General features: G+C 40.5%; 1 protein-coding gene across 1 annotated transcript in view; it reads right to left on the bottom strand.

Annotated features, from left to right (window-relative positions):
- LOC134358589 (dihydropyrimidinase-related protein 5-like) overlaps positions 1-23685 on the bottom strand; it is a 63386-nt gene extending 39701 nt beyond the window's left edge. The window contains exon 1 of the mRNA XM_063070998.1: positions 23296-23685. Coding sequence (XP_062927068.1) covers positions 23296-23556 — 261 coding nt within the window. The 5' untranslated portion in view covers positions 23557-23685. The remainder of the gene's footprint in view (positions 1-23295) is intronic.
- Positions 23686-24146: the final 461 nt, after the last annotated feature.

Below are 24146 nucleotides of genomic sequence, written 5' to 3'. Positions count from 1 at the left end.
GCAAGTTAAAATCTAGAAATGTCTCAAGTTGTGAACCATCCCATGTGGTTTAAAATATTAACTGTTAAACTCAGAAATTCAGAGTTGATTCCTGGGATGGCAGGACTTTCATATGAAGAAAGACTGGATGAACTGGGCTTGTACTCATTGGAATTTAGAAGATTGAGGGGGGATCTGATTGAAACGTATAAAATCCTAAAGGGATTGGACAGGCTAGATGCAGGAAGATTGTTCCCGACATTGGGAAGTCCAGAACAAGGGGTCACAGTTTGAGGATAAAGGGGAAGCCTTTTAGGACCGAGATGAGGAAAAACTTCTTCACACAGAGAGTGGTGAATCTGTGGAATTCTCTGCCACAGGAAACAGTTGAGGCCAGTTCATTGGCTATATTTAAGAGGGAGTTAGATATGGCCCTTGTGGCTACGGGGATCAGGGGGTATGGACGGAAGGCTGGGGCGGGGTTCTGAGTTGGATGATCAGCCATGAACATTATAAATGGTGGTGCAGGCTCGAAGGGCCAAATGGCCTACTCCTGCACCTATTTTCTATGTTTCTATGTTTCTAATTGCGATTTGGAAGAGAATTAAAAAAAAAATCAATACACTCCTCCCTGAACCCTTAAAATGCAATGTTGAATACCGTCCCTTTCTACTATAGATGAAAACTTCAGCACCTTCTAATGAACAGCTCTCAGGATGACCGGGGTTTTAACATCAAGTCATAAAACAAGGGTTGCTTTACAAACAGCCTGTGTAATTACATTTGTCAGTTCAGCACTTCCCAATAACCCTTGACCTACTCAGAAAGAAAAATGTTGTCTGAAGGATGATTAATTTGCTATTCTTGTGACATAACAAGGTATTCTGAAACTAGAAATGCAAAATCTTGAGCAGTTAAATTTGAAGATTAATACACAGCTTTGAGAAAAGCAATTGTGATGGTCATACTACACACCATACCACTGGACAATGCAAATATATGTCTTGCTTTAATACTGTATAGAAAACTTAATGCACCATTTTGGTTTCTACTTCCTGTTAAATCAGACTTGGTAGTCTGTACTTCTGTGATTGCACACTCTTCATTTCTATCAGGTCTCAGAATCACTTCCTGCAATTTATTTCCATTCAAATATTTGACAATATTTTCTCGCATTACTTATGAAAAGAGTTTGCTGAAACAGCAGTAACATCAATTTCAAATGAGAAATACATTGAACAGAGACCTCAACATACTTTATTCTCTTCAAGGTACAAAATATGTTCTTTCCTTGACTACATGTTTGACACATGACTAGAAAATATCTAACGATATCACATCAAGGTTGAACTGCATTGGATGATTACAAGATAACAGCACACCCAGAAAAAACAATTAGTTATCTCTTTCAGAAATGGACGTACATTTCCTCTTACAACTGGAATAGAATTGATTCCAGTTAATTGGGACACACTGGGGCTAGTACGTTTTGGCCCAATTAACTGGCTGCCCCATTTAAGTTGGAAACAGCTAAAAAGGTTAAAAAAAAAGATAAACTACCATTTAACTGAGTAACAAATTATGCATTTAAATGAAATACAGATCAAACTAGAACACTACAGCACTATAATACTGTATTAGCTCCTAATGGTTTTCAGTGGAGGAATTCATCTAATGTACATACACTGCTGTGTTCTTTTGATTGACTGCAAATGAGCAAAAATCATAGCAGATGCCTACTGCAGATAATGGACTGCCTTCATACAATGCTTTAGACAATTGCATCCTCCAAATCTTCACTTTCATCATAACATTCAGGTAACTGTCAATACTTTCAAATTCTTCGTAGTTCCTAACTTGTTGAAGTAGTTTGACATTTATATCTTGGATTAAAATGTTATATTACTCCCTGGTAGCCTCGGTTTGTACTAATAATCATAGATCTCCTTTTTTTCGTCTTTTTCGTGGTACTAGGCAAGGATGTCCTCTTAGTCCTTTATTATTCAATATCGCCCTTGAACCTTTAGCAATTGCTATCCGCGACTTGCCCAATATTTTTGGTATTACCCGCGGAAACGAAATACATAAATTATCACTATATGTAGATGAATTGTTGTTATACATCTCTAATCCGGAGAAGTCAATTCCTGCTATTCCAGGTTTGTTGGCCCAATTTAGTAATTTTTCTGGTTACAAATTGAATCTTAATAAGAGTGAATTATTCCCCCTAAATAAGCAGGTACCTATTTATGGACGTTTACTATTTAAATTGGTTACTGATTCATTTATATATTTAGGGATAACAATTACGAAAAAGTATAAAGACTTATTTAAAGCTAATTTTTTACCTTTAATTGATCAGATTAAACTTTTGTTTACTAAATGGTCACCAATCTCTTTGTCTTTGATTGGTTGGATTAATGTTATTAAGATGATCATTTTGCCCAAATTTCTATATGTATTTCAATCGGTTCCAATTTTTATCCCAAAATCTTTTTTCGATAATGTAGACTCAAAAATTTCCTCATATATATGGCAGAACAAAAATCCTAGGTTAGGTAAAAGGTATTTACAGCAATCTAAAAAGGAGGAGGGGCTCGCCCTCCCGAATTTTAGATTCTATTATTGGGCAATTAATATTCGATATTTAAAATTTTGGTTATGAGATTTGGATGTATCTTTAAATCCACATTGGGTATATCTTGAATGTAATTCATTACAAGGGCTTTCCTTGGGTTCGGTTTTAGGAACTTCGCTTCCTTTTACTTCTTCCAAATTGTATAAACAAATGAATATTTGAACTTAAGATTATTATACTGATTTAAAAAATGGGAAAAAATTCTTCAATTGGTTAATTTATCCTCTGCATGTGCTAAGCATAGGTTGATACAGTTTAAAGTAGTGCACAGGGCTCATATGTCCAAAGATAAACTATCTCATTATTATTCTTATATTAATCCAATATGTGATAGATGTCATTTCGAGATAACTTCTTTAACTCACATGTTTTGGTCATGTCCTTTGTTGGAACAATATTGGAAAGATATTTTTGACATTATTTCAACGGTTTTGAATATAGACTTACAACCTCATCCAATTACTGCTATCTTTGGATTACCAATGATAGATACAAATTATTTAACCTCTTCAGCACGCAGGATGATTGCATTTCTTACTTTAATGGCTAGAAGATCCATTCTGCTGAATTGGAAAGAGATTAACCCTCCTACTGTATTTCATTGGTTTTCACAAACTATGGTGTGTTTGAATTTGGAAAAAATTAGAAGTGGGGTTTATGACCCTTCCATTAAATTTGAAAAAACTTGGAGGCCGTTCATTCAGCATTTTCATTTCATGTAATTTGGCCATTTCCAAACTTATTTTATTTCTCTGTACTGTTGGTTGAGAGGAATGGAGTTGTCGACACTAAGGTTTTCTTCTCTCCCATTTTTAAGTTGTTAGAATTGCCCAAGTCTTCTAGTTTAGTTGACTAATTCTGTTTAGTTTTTTTTTGGGATGGGGTTTTTTTTCTATTTTTTTTTCTTTTTCATGATTTTCCTTCAGTTTTTTTTTGCCCTGTATTATTCATTGTTATTCTACACGATTGGGAGCTTTGTCAATTTATACTATTTGGTCTTACAATTACTCATTTTAAGTGCAACAATGTATCTCCTACTATTTGTATTATTGCTATGTTATGTTTTCATTCTATGAAATTAATAAAAAGAGATATTTGATGTTTTCCTTAAATGGGTTCCCCGATGTTCCTTTATTTTGTGACTGCCTGCATGCAGGAGGGGGATTCTTCGGGTTGTACACTGAATACATATTTTAATAATAAATGCACTTTGAACCTTTGAAAAGAAATGTACTTTGAACTTTGATCCAGCTCAGGCCCTCTTATCGCTACTACCATTGGGTAGCAGGTATAGAAGCCTTAGGTCCCATACCACCAGTTTCAGGAACAGTTATTACTGTACAACCATCTCAAGCTCCTGAACCGATGTGGATACCTTCATTCAGCACTACTCTGAACTGATTCTATGACCTACAGACTCACTTTCAAGATTTCTTTACAACTCAAGTTTTCAGTATTATTTTTTACTTGCATAGTTGTGTTCTTTTGCACTTTGGTTGATTGTTAATCTTTGCCTATTTTTAACCTTTGTAAAATTCTACTATTGCTCTTTTTTCCTGTAAATGCCTGCAAGAAAATGAATCTCAAGGTAATATCTAGTAACATATATACTTAGATAATAAATTTACTTTGATGGAAATAATTCGCAAGATGGGTGATTGATGGTTGGATTGAGTTGTGTTGCCAAGATTGGAAAACAACTCAATCCAATTACTTGTGCAATTGGATCCTCGCTTGCAGACCCGAAACAATTCAGATTGGCAATAACATTTCCTCCATAATCTCCCTCAGCACAAATGCACCACAAGGCACTGTGTTTACCCCCCTGCTCAACTCACTTTATACTTGCGACTGTGAGGGTAAGCACAGATCCAATGCCGTATTTAAGCTTGTTGACGACATTGCTGTGGTTGGCTGAATCAAAGATGGTGATGAGTCAGCATATAGGAGAGTGACTGAAAATCTGGCTGAGTGGTGCCACAGCACCAACTTCTCACTCAATATCAGCAAGACCAAGGAGCTAATTATTCACTTGAGCAGGAGGAAATCGGAGATCCCTGACCCAGTCGTCATTGGAGAAGCAAAGGCAACTTTAAGTTCCCTAGTATCATTTCAGAGGACCTGTCCTGGCCCAACACACAAGAGCAATTATGAATGAAGTAGAGGCGTTGCTGTTTTCTCTTAGGAGTTTGCAAAGATATGGCATGATATCTAAAACTTGGATAAATCTATAGATGTGCGGTATAGAGTATATTGTCTGGCTGCATCAGAGCCTGGCATAAAAGCAGCATTGCCCTTGAGCAAAAAATCCTACAAAAAGTAGTGGATACAGCCCAGTCCATCATGGGTAAAGCCCTCCCCACCAGTAAGCACATCTACACCGAGTGCTGTTTCATCCATGATCAACGACCTCCAAAACCCAGGTCATGCTCTCTTCTCAGAAAGAAGGTACAGGAGACTCAGGACCCGCACAACCAGGTTTAGGAACAGTTATTACACCTCAACCATCAGGCTCTTGAATTAGAGGAGATAACTTCACTTGCCCCATCACCAAACTGGTCCCACAACCAATGGACTCATGTTCAAGGACTCTTCATCGCATGTTCCCGATATTTACTGCTTATTTATTTATTATTTCTTTTTTATTCACGCAGTGTGCTGTCTTTTGCACCTTGCTTGTTTGTCCACCCTATTGGGTGCAGTCTGTTGGCCATGATTCTTGTAACAGGTCTTTCATAGGTTCTATTATGATTCTTAGCTTTACAGAATATGGTCATAAGAAAATTAATCTCAGTATTTATATGGTGACATATACTTTGATAATAATTTTATTTTGAACTTTGAACTCCTTGAAACTGAAATACCTCCCATGATTGCAAAGGTTTCGACAACAAACGAAGTTCTCATTCTCATTCGTGGTAACAAGAGGCTGAAGTTAAAACAGTGAAATACCTAAGTGGGAAGACTTGGTCATTATACATACGAGAAAATTGTCAACAGCAGTTATTTCCATAGTCTTGCATCAGATTGGCCTGGTTAGGGTTGAAGAGCCCCACTACTCTGAGTATGCTTGCAAGAAAATGAATCTCAGGGTTGTATGAGGTGACATATATGTAGTTTGATAATATATGTACTTTGTACTTTAAACTTTGAGTTACTTTGAACATTCAGAACCAAGCCAAAATTCTACACATTCTCTGCCAACTGAAGAGTTTGTGTCAATTTAATTAGAACAGCACTTGAAAGAGTCACAGATTCATAGAACATAGTGCAAGAAACAGGCCCTTCAGCCCATCTAGTCTGTGCTGAGTCACATCAATCTGTACCTGGACCATGGCCCTCCATCCACGTACTTATTCAAATAAGTACGTGGATGGAGTCGAAAGAGATGAGGGAGATCTGAAATGGATTTTTTGCAGCGGTATTTACTTGGCAGATAGACACAGAATCTATAGAACTGAGCCAAAACACCAGTGAAGTCATGGACTATACGATTACAGTGGAGGACATGCTTGCTATCTTGAGGGAAATTAGGCTGAATAAATCCTCAGGCACTGGGAGGCTAATGCAGAAATTACAGGGCCCTAGCAGGTATTTAAAATCCCCTTAGCCATGGGTGAGTGCAAGAGGACTGGAGAACAGCTAATGATATACTATTGTTTAAGGAAATATCTAAGAATAAGCCAAGATATTATAGGCCGATGAGCCTGACATCAGTGGTAGGTCAGTTATGGAAGGTATTCTAAGGGACAGGATATACAAGTATTTGGGATATACAAGGTTAGGGATAGTCAACATGGCTTTGTGCGCTGCGGGTCGAGTCTAACCAGACTTATAGTTTTTCAAGTTACGAGAAAAGTTGATGAAGGAAAGGCAGTTGTCTACATGAACTTCAGCAAGGCCTTTGACAAGGTCCTGCATGGGAGGTTGGTCAAGATTCAGTCACTTGGCATTCACGATGAGGTAGAAAAATAGATTAGACATTGGCTTTGTAGAAGAAGTTGGAAAGTGGTAATAGATGGTTGCATGTGAGTGGAGGCCTGTGACTAGTGGAGTGTCACAGTGCCGGATCTATTGCTGTTTGTCATCTTTATCAACGATCTGAATGACAATGTGGTAAACTGGATCAGCAAATTTGTGGATAAATTTTCTGGCTGGGGGCACAGTGGACAGCGAGGAAGGCTACCAAAGCTTGCAGCGGGATCAAGACCAGCAGGGAAAAGTGGCAGATGGAATTTAATGCAGGCAAGTGTGATGTGGAAGGACCAACCAGGGAAAGTCATACACTGTGAGCAGTAGGGCACTGAGGAGTGCAGTAGAACAATGAAATCTGGGAATATAGGCTCATAATTCATTGAAAGTGCGAGGAGTAGCGCCCCACACAGACTTCCAATCTGTGCCTTGTAAGGTATGAAAATGCCCGACGCAGGCCTCTCAGGGTCTGAGTCGATGTTCCCTCCCCCTCATTGAAAGTGGCATCACAGGGTCATAAAAGGAGCTTTTGGTACATAGACCTTTGTAAATCAAATATTGATTACAGGAATTGAGATGTTACATTGAAGTTGTTTAAGACACTGGTGAAAGTCTAATTTGGAGTATTGTGTGCAGTTTGGTTCATCTACCTACAGGAGAGATATCAAAATGATTGAAGGAGTAAAGAGGAAATTTATTTATTTAGCATTACAGCATGGAGAGCCCTTCGAGGAGTGCTGCCCTAGCAGCCCCCAACAAACTCAATTTAACCCTAACGTAATCATGGGACAATTTAAGTCATAGTCATACTTTATTGATCCTGGGGGAAATTGGTTAAATGATTGGTTTCATTCCAGAACTAATAAGATGTCCTCCTCCTTCAAAGAAAGGGATTTTCCTTCCTCCACCATCAACGCTGCTCTCACCTCATCCTCTCTCCGCAATACCAGGGATAAGGTTCCTCTTGTCCTCACCTATCACCCCATTAGCCTCCGCATCCAGCACATAATTCTCTGTAAGTTCCCCCATTTTCATTGAGATCCCACCAAGCACAACTTCCCTCCCCTCCATTTTTCGTTTTCTACAGGCATCACTCCCTATGCGACTCTCTTGTCCATTCGTCTCTACCCCCCCCCCCCCCCAATCTCCCTCCTGGTACTTATCGTTGCAAACAGAACAAGTGCACATCTGGCCATACACCTCCTCCCTAGCATTCAGGGCCCCAAACTTCACCTGTGAGTCTGTTGGGGTCATATACTGTGTCTGGTGCTCCAGGTGTGGCCTCCTATATATTGGTGAGACCTGCCGTAGATTAGAAGACCACTTTGCCACGCACCTGCACTCCTTTTGCCAGGAAAAGCTGGATCTCCTGGTAGTCACCCATTTCAATTCTACATCCCATTCTAACATGTCAGTCCATGGCCTCGTCTACTGCCACGATGAGGCCACACTCAGGTTGGTGAAGCAACACCTTATATTCTGTCTGGGTAACCTCCAACCTCATGGCATGAACATCGATTTCTCGAACTTCTGGTAATGGCCCCTCCTCTCCCATCACCATTTCCCATTCCCGTTTCCCCCTCTCACCTCATCTCTGTACTTACCCATTACTTTGCTCTGGTGCACCTCCCCCTTTCACTCCTTTCTTCCATGCTCTTCTACCCTCTCCTATCAGATTCCCCCTTCTCCAGCCCTTTATCTTTCACCAATCAACTTCCCAGCTCTTCACTTCACCCCTCCCGATTTCACCTACCATCTTGTACTTCTTCCTCCCCTTCCCCCACTTTCTTACACTGATTTCTCATCTTTTTTCCCCCCAATCCTGATGAAGGGTCTCGATCCAAAACTCTTTCCCGGGCCTACCGAGTTCTTCCAGCATTTTGTGTGTGTTGCTTGGATTTCAAGCATCTGTGGATTTTCTCCTGTATATAAATGCCTTGTCTGGTTGCATGAGAATCGGCTATCTATTTTAGAACCATAGAACCATAGAAACTACAGCACAGAAAAAGGCCTTTTGGCCCTTCTTGGCTGTGCCGAACCATTTTCTGCCTAGTCCCACTGACCTGCACACGGACCATATCCCTCCATACACCTCTGTCCAATGTATCTGTCCAATTCATTCTTAAATGTTAAAAAAGAACCCGCATTTACCACCTCGTCTGGCAGATCATTCCATACTCCCACCACTCTCTGTGTGAAGAAGCCCCCCCTAAAGTTCCCTTTACCCCCCTCACCCTTAACCCATGTCCTCTGGTTTTTTTCTCCCCTTGCCTCAGTGGAAAAAGCCTGCTTGCATTCACTCTATCTATACCCAAAATAATTTTATATACCTCTATTAAATCTCCCCTCATTCTTCTACGCTCCAGGGAATAAAGTCCTAACCTATTCAACCTTTCTCTGTAACTGAGTTTCTCAAGTCCCGGCAACATCCTTGTAAACCTTCTCCGCACTCTTTCAACCTTATTTATAGCCTTCCTGTAATTTGGTGACCAAAACTGAACACAATACTCCAGATTCGGCCTCACCAATGCCTTATACAACCTCATCATAACATTCCAGCTCTTATACTCAATACTTTGATTAATAAAGGCCAATGTACCAAAAGCTCTCTTTACGACCCTATCTACCTGTGAGGACACTTTTAGGGAATTTTGTATCTGTATTCCCAGATCCCTCTGTTCCACTGCACCCCTCAGTGCCTTACCATTAACCCCGTTATGTTCTACGTTGGTTTGTCCTTCCAACATGCAATACCTCACAATTGTCAGTATTAAACTCCATCTGCCATTTTTCCAGCTGGTCCAAGTCCCTCTGCAGGCTCTGAAAACCTTCCTCACTGTCTACTACACCTCCAATCTTTGTATCATCAGCAAACCTGCTGATCCAATTTACCACATTATCATCCAGATCATTGATATAGATGACAAATAATAATGGACCCAGCACTGATCCCTGTGGCACACCACTAGTCACAGGCCTCCACTCAGAGAAGCAATTCTCTACCACCACTCTCTGGCTTCTTCCATCGAGCCAATGTCTAATCCAGTTTACCACCTCTCCATGTATACCTAGCGACTGAATTTTCCTAACTAACCTCCCATGCGGGACCTTGTCAAAGGCCTTACTGAAGTCCATGTAGACAATATCCACTGCCTTCCCTTCATCCACTTTCCTGGTAACCTCCTCGAAAAACTCCAACAGATTGGTCAAACATGACCTACCACGCACAAAGCCAGGTTGATTCTCCCTAATAAGCCTCTGTCTATCCAAATGCTTGTAGATTCTGTCTCTTAGTACTCCCTTCAATAACTTACCTACTATTGACGTTAAACTCACCGGCCTATAATTTCCCGGATTACTTTTCGATCCTTTTTTAAACAACGGAACAACATGAGCCACTCTCCAATCCTACGGCACTTCACCCGTAGACAGCGACATTTTAAATATTTCTGCCACGGCCCCCACAATTTCGACACCAGTCTCCTTCAAGGTCCGAGGGAACACTCTGTCAGGTCCCGGGGATTTATCCACTTTAATTTTCCTCAAGACAGCAAGCACCTCCTCCTTTTCAATCTGTACAGTTTCCATGGTCTCACTACTTGATTCCCTCAATTCCAAAGATTTCATGCCAGCTTCCTTAGTAAATACAGATGCAAAAAACCTATTTAAGATCTCCCCCATTTCCTTTGGTTCCGCACAAAGCCGACCACTCAAGAGGACCAATTTTGTCCCTTATAATCCTTTTGCTCTTAATATACTTGTAAAAGCTCTTTGGATTATCCTTCACTTCGACTGCCAAGGCAACCTCATGTCTTCTTTTAGCCCTCCTGATTTCTTTCTTAAGTATTTTCTTGCACTTCTTATGCTCTTCAAGCACCTGATTTATCCCGATTCCTATACATTTCATACAACTCCCTCTTCTTCATCATCAGAGTTGCAATATCCCTTGAGAACCAAGGTTCCTTATTCCTATTCAATTTGCCTTTAATTTTATGAGATTTGTGATTTTTGCAATTATCCGCTTTGCCATGAACAACTTCACAAAACTGCACAAATATTCATTTCAATTTAAACATAACGTCACAAAGTGTTCTATGAAATATTGCCCATAAGACTACCACACTCGTTTTTAATAGTGTTTGACCTTGTATGCGGGTACCCAACAGCTGATTGTTATTTTGATTAATCTTCTGGAAAGGATCTCTAAACACCCAGGGCACACTGAGTATAGGCACCACCTGCCACATTGTGTCATACTAAGACAACAAAATTAAATCCCTTTATGCTTTAACTGTATCCAAAGGAGGGCAATAGAAGATAGATCACTGCACATGGAAAAACGAACTTAGCTGATTTCCATCTAGTGATCTTAGAATTTGTGGATACTTCAGATCTAAAATTCTTACATGTGCATTATCAGCTAAAAGACAGTGGATCAGTACACACAGGATGTTGATTTATTACTACTTGGAGCAGCTGGGACAAATGGCATGAATACTTTTAAGACCCAATGGCATGAAATAAGGAGTAAGAGATAGAAGGACTTACTTAAATGATGTGATGAAATACGATGAGGTGTAATCAAAAACCAGATGGTGAGAATGGCCAACTTGTACACTAGTAACTCAATGTACTGAATCGTAAACTTAATTGATCTCAGTACGTCATGGTCAGGGCTTGCAAAAGCAGCACTGTTTCTTTATCTCTTTCCATGACATGATGAAGTCTTTTTGAACCACCAGTCCTTGTACTGAAAGTATTCCCTCATGCTATTGATTAGCATTTAAACTCACGAGTAACATAAGCAACAACAACACCTCTACTACCTTAGGAATCTGTAGAGTTTCAGCATGTCATCAGAGACCTTGGCAAACTTCTACAAATTTGTGGTGGAAAGTGTGCTGACTGGCTGCATTACAGCCTGGTATGGGAACAACAATGCTTTTGAACAGAAATTCCTACAAAAGGTAATGGATTCAGTTTAGTACATCACGAGTAAAACCCTCCCAACCACTGAGCACATCTACATGAAACATTGCCATAGAAAAGCAGCATCCATCAACGATGCTCACCACCCAGGCCATGCTCTTTTCTCACTGCTGCCATCAGGTAGAAAGTACAAGTGCCTCAGAACCCGCACCATGAAGTTCAAGAACACTTACTACCCCTCAACCACCAAGCTCTTGAACAAAAGCGAATAACTATGCTCATTCTATTTCTGGTGTTCCCAGAACCAACGATCTCACTTTAAGGACTCTTGTCATTTCATGTTCTCATTATTTGTTGCTATTTATTTATATTTGTATTTGTACTTGTACAGTTTGTTGCTTATTGATCTTGTTACAGTTATTGTTCTATAGATTTTCTGAGTATTCTCACAGGAAAAAGAATTTCAGGGTTGTATATGGTGACATGTATGTACTCTGATAATAAATTTTGCTTTGAACTTTGAAATTCCAAAGGAGGACAGTATGCATCTTGGAGGTTAACATATCTGAGTGAAAGAGATAGCAGAATGTCAGAATATTTTGCACATGGTATCCATTACAGCCACAATCTATAAGTATCGAAGGGAGTACAATTCAAGCAGCCTACTTAACTTAGGATTGTATTAAAATTGGATTTTTGGAACTATATTCATCTACGCAAGTGGACGTTATTCCTTAACACTGGTGCCTTGCACATTATGGATGGTGGAAAGGCTTTGGAGAATCAGAAGATGAAATACCTGTTAATAAATAACCCATCCTGGAACCGTACTTGAAGCCAAAAATTATGTGGTTGGTCGAGAAGATCAGTTCCTGATTAATGGTGATCATCAACTCCTCTCTGCCTAACACCACCAAGCTCCCCAAGTTGACAATAGGGGATTTAGCAATGATAATGCCACTGCAATCAGCCATTCTCTTTGGTCTGCATGGAGTATATATTGTTTGCCATTTATCAATGCAGGCGTAAACTGATTGCATGCAGATTAACAACTGCTTTATTGTTCAAAAAGTTTAATCAAATTTCAATATTGCCAAACAATAAGCAAAAATTCCTGTCTGACTCTCATAATGAAAGCAAGATAAATGATAAAGGAAATGAAGATAGCTGTACTTTGGACCCAAGGAACACATCTCAACAACCATAACCATCTTACATTGTGAGGAATGATTCTAGCTAGCCAGGGGTTTTTACCGCTTGAATGTAGTTTTATCCAGACTCTTCGAGGCACACTCAGTGTTGCCTTGTTGTAAGACTCACTTCCACATTAACAAAGGTGTAACAATTAAAATTTAGACCAAACATTTTATATTCAAAAATATTCTACCCAGCAATCTAAATCAGAAAGTTAAAGTTAGAAATTAATAACCAAAAGTTAGAAATATGATGTTTCACAGCTCATTATTACTGTGCACTGAAATCTAAAATGCCCTTACACTGTAGAGAGTGGGAAAAAAATATTATACAGTGGATTCTGATTAATTAGGCCAGCTGGCTATTTGGGACAACTCCTAAAGAACAAAAACTATTTGAGAAATTAGACAGGATTCCCTTCGTTTATGTGGGACACTATACCATTTAATTGGGATGAGAAGCTGTTGCTGAACTGCTGACTAGCATCGGGCACCTGCTCCAATGTGGCCGTTAGACACTACACCGTGCTCAGAGCAACAGCTTTTAAATAGTGTCACTTGCAGGTGTTTGTGTTCAAAAAACAATGATCTTTGTTACTGATAGCTGGTGATAAATAAGCAGTAGAACAATTCAAAACTGTTTTGCTCACTGTGGTTTCAAACATTCAGAATTGGAAATGCCAGAAACGGTGGGGAGTGAAGATGAAATGATTTCACTACTTCAGCACATTAGGGACTATGAAGAATTTGAATCTTGAATGTTACCTCTCGTCCTCACTGGATACTCAGCTCTCACCTGAGGGTCCACATAGCTGTTTGCGTGCAACAGAGGCCACACCCCATACACTGCTTCAAAAGGCAGGCTAAACCAGGTGAGGGTAGGCAACTGGTCTCATACCCTGATGAATTAGGGACATGCCTCTCCTAGCATGTAAAGTCAGTGGACTGTTTTGGGGGGGGGGGGGGGAGAAAATTAGATCTACTCAGATCCAACAGCCAGGAAGGCAGTTCTGCAACACCAGTGAGTGCAGTGTTATGTATTTTACTGAAACGGGGCTGCACGAGGACATACCCGATCAAAATTTTTCCACGGATGGCTACCAGACCGTTTGGGCTGACCGGAAGTGCACTGAGAGCGGTAAGCGTAAAGGAGTTGGGGACTTGTTGTTTTGGTTAACAACGGATGGTGCAATCCTAGTCATATTACGATCAAGGAACGTGTTTGTAGACCGGATATTGAACTTTTTGCTGTTGGACTCCGGCCGTATTCCACCGAGATACAACACTGGGCGTCATGGGAGGTTGTTCCTGCCTGTGGCCATCGAACTTTGCAGCTCCTCCCGTGGAGGGTCGGACATCCTGAGCCAATAGGCTGGTCCTGGACTTATTTCCATCTGGCATAGTTTGCATATTGTTGTTTGATTGTTTGTGGTTTTTGTATTGCTATATTTATGCTCTATTCTTGGTTGGGCGGCTGTAACAAAACCCAATTTCCCTCGGGATCAATAAAGTATATCTATCTATGTGGAAAATGAAGGGCACGACGAGGCATAAAAGTCATGGGCATTCACTCCAACCAGAGAAGATCCCAGTTTGTGACAACTACTCAAACTACCACTGGACTCAATTTTCCACGTCAAAACAGTGGAAATATCCCAGCGCAAAGGCTTTACTACTTCAAAAAGTCCACTGCACAAATATCCTGTCATCATCAGATTTGACGGACAACACTATTGGCAGTGTTTTTATTTGTTCTGTATTTAATTTAAATACATAATTTGTTACTCAATTTGTTTATCTTTATACCTTTTGGGGCAGCTGATTAATTGGACCAAGACATATTGGTCTCGATGTGCCCCAATTAACTAGTATCCAATTTATTTAAAATTATCTAGATAAGACAAAAAAAAGTCAGCCTTGTTTAACTTTCGGTATCAAAACAAAGATTATGTTATGATGAACGGTACAGAAGATAATTTCATGAACATATCTATAGATCTTGTTGAGCAAAATCAATACTGACAATTAAATAAAGGTCCTGCAGTAAATGTAATACCAAGCCTAATTATTTCTTAATGCAAATGCAGCATTTGGCAGAGGACTTACACGGTCTGGTTGGCAGACAGACCCTGACCAAGCTACTCAGCTGTGACAATATGACAAGAATGGAGCAGCTGGCTCATTTCTACTCCTCTCAGATCAACCACTTCACAGCAGCTCCATTAACTGCAAAGCATTTTCCAGAACACAACATATACTGTTACATTTTGATCATATCTGGCATTTCAATAATGATGCTTCCTCTAGTTTCTGCCTTCTTCCATTCCCTACTAATAAAAACAATAAAAATGGCAGGCATTCCAACAACATATCAGCACCAAACCTAGTGGCCATTTTGATGACAGTGAAAGAAATACTCCTCATTAAATTGAACTGATTATTTTGCAATAATACCAGTTTAGAGAATCTCAAACTTGTTACCATTAAATACTATAACACAGCATATTCTTGATTATCTGAACAAACATTTAAAGTTAAAGCAGTATCCCTTTAGATACCGCTGGGGGGATCACCTTTCAGGGCACAGCAGCCAGGCCAGTGGCACTGTGGTCAGCTCTGAGGCTCTGAAGGGAAGAGTAAAGTCAGGCTGAGTGGCAATGATAGGAGACTCAGTGGTTTGAGTGTTTAGGCCATTCTGTGGCCTTTGAAAGAGAAGCCAGGATGGTGTATTGCCTCCCAGGTGCTAGGGTTCAGGATGTCTCAGAGCAGTTGAAGATTCTCTAGAGGGAGGGTGAGCAGTCAGAGGTTGTGGTGCACATAGGTTGAAAGGGGGAGAAAACATCCTGCACAGAAAGTATAGGGAGGTAGAGAAAAGGCTGAAGAACAAGGTACTAACCTCTGGATTACACACAGTGCCATGTACTAGTCAGGGCAGGAATAGGATGATGATACAGATAAATGGGTAACTGAGAAAAGTGGTGCAGGGGACAGGGTTTCAAATTTCTGGATCATTGGGATCTCTTCTGGAGAAGCTATGACCTGTACAAAAAGGACAGGTTACCCCTGAATCCGAGGGGGACCAATATCCTTGTAGGCAGGTTAGCTGGAGCTGTGGAGGAGGATTTAAACTAAGTTGACAGGGGGATGGGAACCGGAGTGATAGGGTTGAGGATGGGGCAGTTGCTATACCAGTTGATGTAGTGTGTAGATGAGTCTATGTGGTTGGGCAGCCAGATGATAGGGCAAAATTGCAGTTAATAGAATAAAGTGAAGTGTAACATGGGGGCAAAAATCAAAAACTGTGATGAATATAGGACAAAGTATTATATTTGAATGCGTGCAGTAAATGGAGTAAGTTTGATGATCTTGTAGCGCATTTAGAAATTGGAAGGTATGACATTGTGGCATCACTGAGATGTAACTGAAAGAGGATCATTGTTGGGAGTTTAACATCCAAGGATACACCTTGTATCAAAAGGAAAGATAAGTAGGCTGATGGGAAGCAGTGGCTCTGTTGGCAAAAAATGAAATCAAATCCTGAGAAAGAGGTGACATAGGATTGGAAGATATAAAATCCTTGTGGGTAGAGTTAAGAAACTGCAAGGCTAAAAAGATCCTGATGGGAGTTATCTACAAGCCTCCGAACAGTAGACAGCATATGGGATATTAAATTTTAAATGGGAAATAGCAAGGGCATTTAATAAAAGCAGTGTTGCAATAGTTATGGAGGATTTTAATATGCAGACAGCTTGGGAAAATCAGGCTGGTGCTGGATCCCAAGAGAGGGAATTTGTAGAATGCCTATAAGATGGCTTTCTAGAGCAGCTTGCAGTTGTGCCCACAAGGGGAAAGGCAATCCCAGATTGGGTGCTGTATAATAAAACAGATTTGATCAGGGTGCTTATGGTAAAAGAACCCTTGGGAGACAGTATGATAGAATTCACCCAGCAGTTTGAGGGGGAGACAATAAAGTCAGATGTATCAGTATTAGAGTAAAAGGGAATTACAGAGGCATGAGAGAGAAGCTGGCCAAATTTGATCAGACGGGGACTCTAGTTCAAATTTCAATGTATTATCAAAGTACAGATATGTCACCATATACAACCCTGAGATTCATTTTCGTGCCAGTACACTCAATCAATCCAATAACCATAATAGAATCAATGAAAGACCACACTAAATGGGTTGCAACCAGTTTGCAAAAGACAAACTGAAAATACAAAAAGTAAACAAGTAAACAACCAATAAATATTGAGAACATGAGATGAAGAGTCCTTGAGTGGTTGATGGGTAATAACTGTTCCTGAAATTGGTGGTGTGAGTCTTTCTTCTCACTGCTACTATCAGGGAGATTGACCTGGGTGGTGAGGGTCCCGGTAATGGATGGTGCTTTCCTGCAACAATACTCCATGTAGATATACTCAACGGTGGGAAAGGCTTAAATCTGTGATGGACTGGGCCATATCCACTACTTTTTGTAGGATTTCCATACCAGACTATGATGCAGCTAGTCAATATACTTGATCAGGATCAGAATCAGAATTATTATCACCAACATGTGATGTGAAATTTGTTAACTTAGCAGCAGCAGTTCAATGCGATACATAATCTAGCAGAGAGAGAGAAAATAAATAAATAAAACAATAAACAAGTAAATCAATTACATATATTGAATAGATTATATAAAAAATGTGCAAAAACAGAAATACTGCATATTAAAAAAAGTGAGGTAGTTTCCAAAGCTTCAAAGTCCATTTAGGAATCGGATGACAGAGGGGAAGAAGCTGTTCCTGAATCGCTGAGTGTGTGCCTTCAGGCTTCTGTTATCTCCTACCTGATGGTAACAGTGAGAAAAGTGCATGCCCTGGGTGCTGGAGGTCTTTAATAATGGACGCTGCCTTTCTGAGACCACACATTTTAAATGTCATGGCGAATCTTTGCAAGCTCATCAGTAAGTAGAGGGGCTCTTATGCTTTCTTCATAATTGGGCCCAGGATAACACTGAGGAATTTAAAGTTTCTGACCCTCTCCACCTCTCATCCCCTGATATGGTCCAGTTCATGGACCTCCAGTTTCCTCCTCCTGAAGTTAATAATCATCTCCTTGGTCTTGCTTACATTGAGTAAGAGGTTGTTGTTGTGGCACCTCTCAGACACATTTCCAATCACCCTCCTATATGCTGATTCGGCTCTGTGATCCTGACCACAGTTTATAGACCATGAGCAACTGACCATAATCAAACGTTTGAGATAATGCATGATGCTGTCTCAAAACAAAAAACAATCCATCCCATCATAGGCAGGGACTTGAATCAGCTTGTTTGAAGAAAATCCTGCCCAATTATCATCAACATTTAACCTGTAGCATCAGAGAACCCAACATAATAAGACCATTGAATATTAAGATAAGGAATGTCTACCCAATAATAGAAAGGCATGCCCAGGCCTCGTTTCAGGAAATATGATCACTTGGCTGCCCTTCTCCTACCTGCATATCTAGCAGGGATGTCAGCAGAACAGCGCTGGTTGGAGTTTGTGGGAACAATTTGGAAGACGCAAGATAGATTCACCCTAAAGATGAAGTATTCTAAAGGGAGAATGAGGCATCCATAGCTGACAAGGTACATCAAAGACAGCATAAAAGGAAAAGAGAGTACATAAAATATAGCACAAATTAGTGGGAAGTTTGAGGATTGGGAAGCTTTAAAAAAAAACAACAAAAGGCAACTAAAAACACCATAAGGAGAGAAAAGACGAAATATGAAGGTAAGCTAGCCAAAAATATCAAGGATACCAAAAGCTTTTTCAGATATATAGAGAGTAAAAGAGATGTGGGAGTGGACATTGGATTGCTGGAAAATGACACTGGAGAGTAAAAAAATGGGGGACAAAGTAATAGCACCCGAACTGAATAAGTATTTTGAGTCAGTCTTCACTGTGGAAGACACTAGAGTCTGTCAGAAAAATTGAAGAGTGTCAGGAGGCAGAAGTGATTGCAGTTGTTATTACTAAGGAGAAGGTGCTTGGGAAGCTGAAAAACTGAAGGTAGAGCAGTCATCTGGACGAGATAGACTACTCCAGGGTTCCGAAAGGGGTAGCTGAAGAGATTATGGAGGCATTAGTAATGGCCTTTCAAGAGTAACCAGATTCTGGAATGGTTCTGGAGGACTTAAAGAATGTAGTGAATTTTGCAATTTTCAAGGGAGGGAGGCAGAAGAAAGGAAATTATAGGCCAGTTAGCTTGACTTCAGTAGTTGGGAAGATGTTGGAGTCAATTATTAAGGATGAGATTTCGGGGTACTCAGACAAAGAAGGCAAAAGGCAGCATGATTTCCTTAAGGGGAAATCATGCCTGATAAATCTGCTGGAATACTTTTGAGGAAGTAACAGGCAGGGTAGATACAGTCAGTGGATGTTGAAGGCCTTTGACAAGGTGCCGCACATGATATTACCAGAAAGACACTACCATGGATAGAAGATTGGCTAATGAGGAGGAAGCAAAGAGTTGGAATAAAGGGGGCCAATTCTGGTCGGCTGCCCGTGACAAGTGGTTTTTCGCAGGTGTTGGTATTGGGGCTGCTTCATTTCAGGTTTCATGCCAGCAATTTGGATGATGGAATTGATGGCTTTATGGCCAAGTTTGAAGATGATACAGCGATAGATGGAGGGGCAGGTAATGTAGAGGAAGCAGGGGGTCTGCAGGATGACTTAGACATGTTGGGAGAATGGGCAAAGAAGTGGCAAATGGGGAATATAGCGTAGAGAAGTTTAGATGGAATAAAGACAGAGTATTTTCTAAATGGGGAGAAAGTTCAAAATTCAGAGATGCAAAGGGACCTGGGAGTCTGTGCAGGATTCCTTGAAGGTTAACTTGCAGGTTGAGTCAGTGACAAGGAAGGCAAATGCACTTGGGAGTATTTTTGGGCCCCTTTTCTAAGAAAGGATGTGTTGGCACTGGAAGATCCAGAGGTTCACGAGAATGATTCCAGGAATGAAAGGATTGCTTGATGGCTCTGGGCCTGCACTCACTGGAGTTTAGAGGAATGAGGGGTGACCTCGATGAAACCTATCAAATATTGGATGAGGAGAAGATGTTCCTATAGTAGGTGTGTCTAGGACCAGAGGGTACAGCCTCAGAATAGAGGGATGTTCATTTAGAACAGAGATGAGAAGGAATTTGTTTAGCCAGACAGTGGTGAATCTGTGGAATTCATTGCCACGGACGACTGTGGAGGCCGAGTCATTCAGAATATCTAAAGCAAAGATTGGTAGATTCTTGATTAGTCAGGGCATCAAAGGTTACGGGAGAGCAGGCAGGAGAATGGAGTTGAGAGGTAATCAGGCATGATTGTATGGTGGAGCAGACTTGATGGGCCGAGTAGCCCCAAAGTCTTGTGGTCAATTTTGACAAAGCCTAAACAAATTGAAGTACATGTTTTCCAAGATATCAAATGTTGCTCAGGCAGTTGGCCCCACTTAACCCTCATCACACCCACTGCTGCTGCAATTCCTAGGCCCTTTTATAAGTTTCCAAGCATAGAATTTATACTGCTGTGACAGAATTAAATGGATATCTAGGGTGAGGGACAATGAATCCAAATAGATGTTACTATGGCTGGACAAACAGCATTGCTAAACAATGAATACATTTTCAGCCTATTCCCTTGGGTGCAGCATTGCAAAAAAATGTTGCATCTTGCCCTAACCCCTTTATAGATAATTTTAAAATTGTAATTGTTTCAAGAAACCACAAGTAATCAGCATGAACGAGTGTTGTTAACAACTTACAATCAACAATTCTAAATCTCCTATTCACCATTTCATTTCAACCTTTGTAAAAGTTGAGGCAAAATATTTTTAAGTTTCTAACAAAATTCATATTCAAAATCAAAGAGCAATACACAACTAAATAAAACATCTTCAGTCAGTTATACTCCTGATTAACAACAGCACAGAATGTATTAGTGAAAACTAATAATAAGTTTCTCTATCAGATACCACACAATTTTCCTTTCTTTATGTAAGTGGAACTAAAACTGGAGAGCCAAAATTTAAATAGCAAAACTGCTACAGCCTGCTTTTGTTTTAACCCCCATATCATAAGTTTTGCTGTATACTTGAATGCAATTTTATTTCTCAACACCAACAGGATTGAACTTGGGACCTCATTCTTAATATTTAAAGGGACCCACTTAATTGGCTTTTAACAGCCACGGTCTTAAGGGATGCAGTTGAGTTCGAGGAGGAGAGGAGGGTAATGCTTGAAGATAAATAATTCAATAATTTAAATAATTTAAAAACAGTGTTTCAAATACGCTTCACAGACAGCTTCACATTTCTCCATGTAATTTCCAACTGGCACAGGTTCAAGAAAGCAATCTCCCCCAGTTTAAATGCTGTGAAATTTCAGCAAGGATGGAACTCTGCCACTCCAGAGGAATATACATTCAGCCAGAATATATGATTCATCTTGGTTGTGTCCCCTGATTGCAACTGCCAAAAAAGCCAGTCTCCAATCAATTTGATTCACTCCATGTGATTTTAAAGAATGACGGAGACCACTGGAAGCAGCGAAGACTTTGGACCCAGGCAGCATTTCAGCTCTTGTTGTTGCTTCACAATTAGCCACACCTCCAAAAAAGCTGTTCCAATAAAGCTACAACACTAACATCTATGAAACAAATGTGGAAAAATGTATGTGTGCCCCATTCAGGAAAAAGGACAAATCCAATCCAGCAAATCACTGCCTATCTGTTGATTCACAATCATCAAGAAAGCAACAAAATCTGTGTGCACAATGGAATTTCACTCTGGTCATGCTGCTCTCAGTTTGGTTTTTTATTACACAGTCCTGGTCCACTCATAGATTAAAAAAAAACTGAATTAGAGACATGAGGAGAAAATGACTGCTATCAAGGCATCATTTGACCGTGTGGTATTATGGCACACCAGTAAAACAAAAGAGACAAAACGCCAATAATTGTAGCCACACCCTTGCACAAAGGAAGCTGGCTATGCCCAATGCCTGTTGGAGTTCAATCATCCTAGTCCCATGGCAACAATGCACCAGTCTAAGATCCACTTCCTTTTCCATCAAAACTTTCCTCTTGATCACAACACCACAGTAGGGATATTTGCTGATGACTCACAATGTTCATTGTCATTCCAAACTGCCCAGCAAATGAAGCAACCTCTGCTTGCATACTGCAAGAGCTTGGCGACATCCAGCAATGAGCGGCCAAGTAACACTTGGGCACAAAAATGCCAGGGGAAGACCATTTCCACCAAGAGATGGTCTAATCACTTACGTTGGCATTCAATGGCACGATTATTCTGTGGAGCAGTGGCAGGGGAGTGATATACAGCCATTTGTTCTTCATAAAATAGATCTTTAAAAAAGTATTAGTATATTCAAATTTCCTTATTTTAGACAAGAAAAAATGTGAATTGTAAATAAGTTACCGTGCAGTTACATTATCAGTTATGTTATGGATTCATATAACACAAAAACAGACCCTCCAGTCCCACTTGCCCAGACAATGCAAGGTGCTCTCTTCAGCTACTCTCATTTGCCTTCTGTGATAATAAAGGTAGCCAAAATACCTTCCTTGCATGGTGTTGCCACTCTTCTATCAAGCAGGACAAAGGTTGTGAACTTGGATTTACAAAATTGCTCAAGTCAATGATCATCTCTACAACTTGATTTGTAAGCTTCTTCACATTTCAGTATCAACCCCAAACACAAAATTTTCGATTAGATTGGATGAGGACATGCAGTCGAATTTTATTGTCATTTAGTAATGCATGCATTAAGAAATGATACAATGTTTTTCCAGAATGATATCACAGAAACACATGACAAACCGACTTAAAAACTAACAAAAACCACATAATTATAACATATAGTTACAACAGTGCAAAGCAAAACTGTACCGTAATTTGATAAGAACAGACCATGAAACGGTAGAAGTCTCAAAGTCTCTCGAAAGATGTAAATGAATGCAAACAAAATATCTAGTGTTGATTTTAGGATAAGAAATTATATTTATCTTCTCTTAACCACACATAACAATCCCAACGCCACCTTCCATTGGCAAGATGATTATTCTTCTTCTCAGTACCCCATCTTATTCACTCTCCACCTGTCCCCAACCCAGAGCACTTACAGTTCTCCCCCAAAACTATCAAATAGATTGCAGCCAGCTTCATCCCAGTGTACAATAATATCAAAGCATTCTAGTCATCACAAAGCAAAGCAGCTACAGTATTAGGATCGATAAATTGATAACATCTGAAATAATTGTCGCGTTGGTGAAAGCTGGCAGATTTCGTTGATTTCTATTGACTGATTAAAATATGGGCATGTGATGGGAAGCAGTTTTTTTGTATTTGGGAGCTAATCAAAATGTGTATGAAAGAGTGAGAGAGAACAAGAGACAGTATGAGGAAAGGACGCAGAGATGATTCGGATGGGATGGAGGGAGAGGTGGGGTGGGATGTGCGGAGGCTGCAAGGAGCGAAATACGTGAGAGGTGGTGGCTGGGGTGTGGTGAATGCGTGGGAACAATGCCCATCCTTTCATTACCTTGGTGCCGAGGTAGTAATCGTCCACGGACGTCACGTTCATAAAGGTCTCCTGGAAATGGGTGCTGGTGTCGATGCCACCCGGCATCACCAGCTTGCCGGTGGCGTCGATGACCCTGGCACCACCGGGGATCATGAGTTCGCGGCCCACCTGCTGGATGACGCCATTCTCGATGTAGACATCGGCCTCCTGGGTGCAGTCGTCGTTCACCACCCGTCCCCCTTTGATGAGGGTCCGTAGGGCGCTTGCACCGGCATGCATTGTTCTTGACAAACAGCTGACCGAACTCCCCCCGTTGTTCGGAGAATTAGTTTCTCCTTTATTCTTCCTTTTCCACGCAGTGTTCTTATTATCTGTGAGCGAAGCAGCCAAATCCTAGCCAGCCGTCCTTTCGCCTCGTCGCCGGTTGCTAAGTGCGTACACGCAGCCCGACCAGCCTGTGGATTGTGCGATTGTCGCGAATGGACCAATCTGCATCGAGGGTCTGGACAGCGCCGCGGACTGAACACTGGGAGTTGTGGTCTTCCGACTTAAAACTGGCAGGTGCAGTAAACATTGAGACGTCTGTAGGCGAACTACATATCCCATGTCACCTCCCACAAGTTGGCGTGGTCCTGGAATCTGAATACCAAGTTCAGGGAGGCTATACTGTATCTGCGAGCATTGTTTGAGTTTATCCTCATTTGCAGCCAAAATGCTGACGATTATAATTTATTGTGCCGTTTAAAATATTTGCATTATTGCATAAAGTAGTTAATAAGCATTTACGAAATAATGTCCTACAGTCATCCGGAAAACTTTGAAAACATTAATTTATATTTAATATGGCTTTTAATTGATATATGCACTCC

The sequence above is a fragment of the Mobula hypostoma genome, chromosome 2 (assembly GCF_963921235.1).
Source record: "Mobula hypostoma chromosome 2, sMobHyp1.1, whole genome shotgun sequence".
NCBI lineage: Eukaryota > Metazoa > Chordata > Chondrichthyes > Myliobatiformes > Myliobatidae > Mobula > Mobula hypostoma.
Note: the sequence above shows the minus strand (reverse complement) of the source record. Positions and strands in the feature narration are given on the sequence as shown.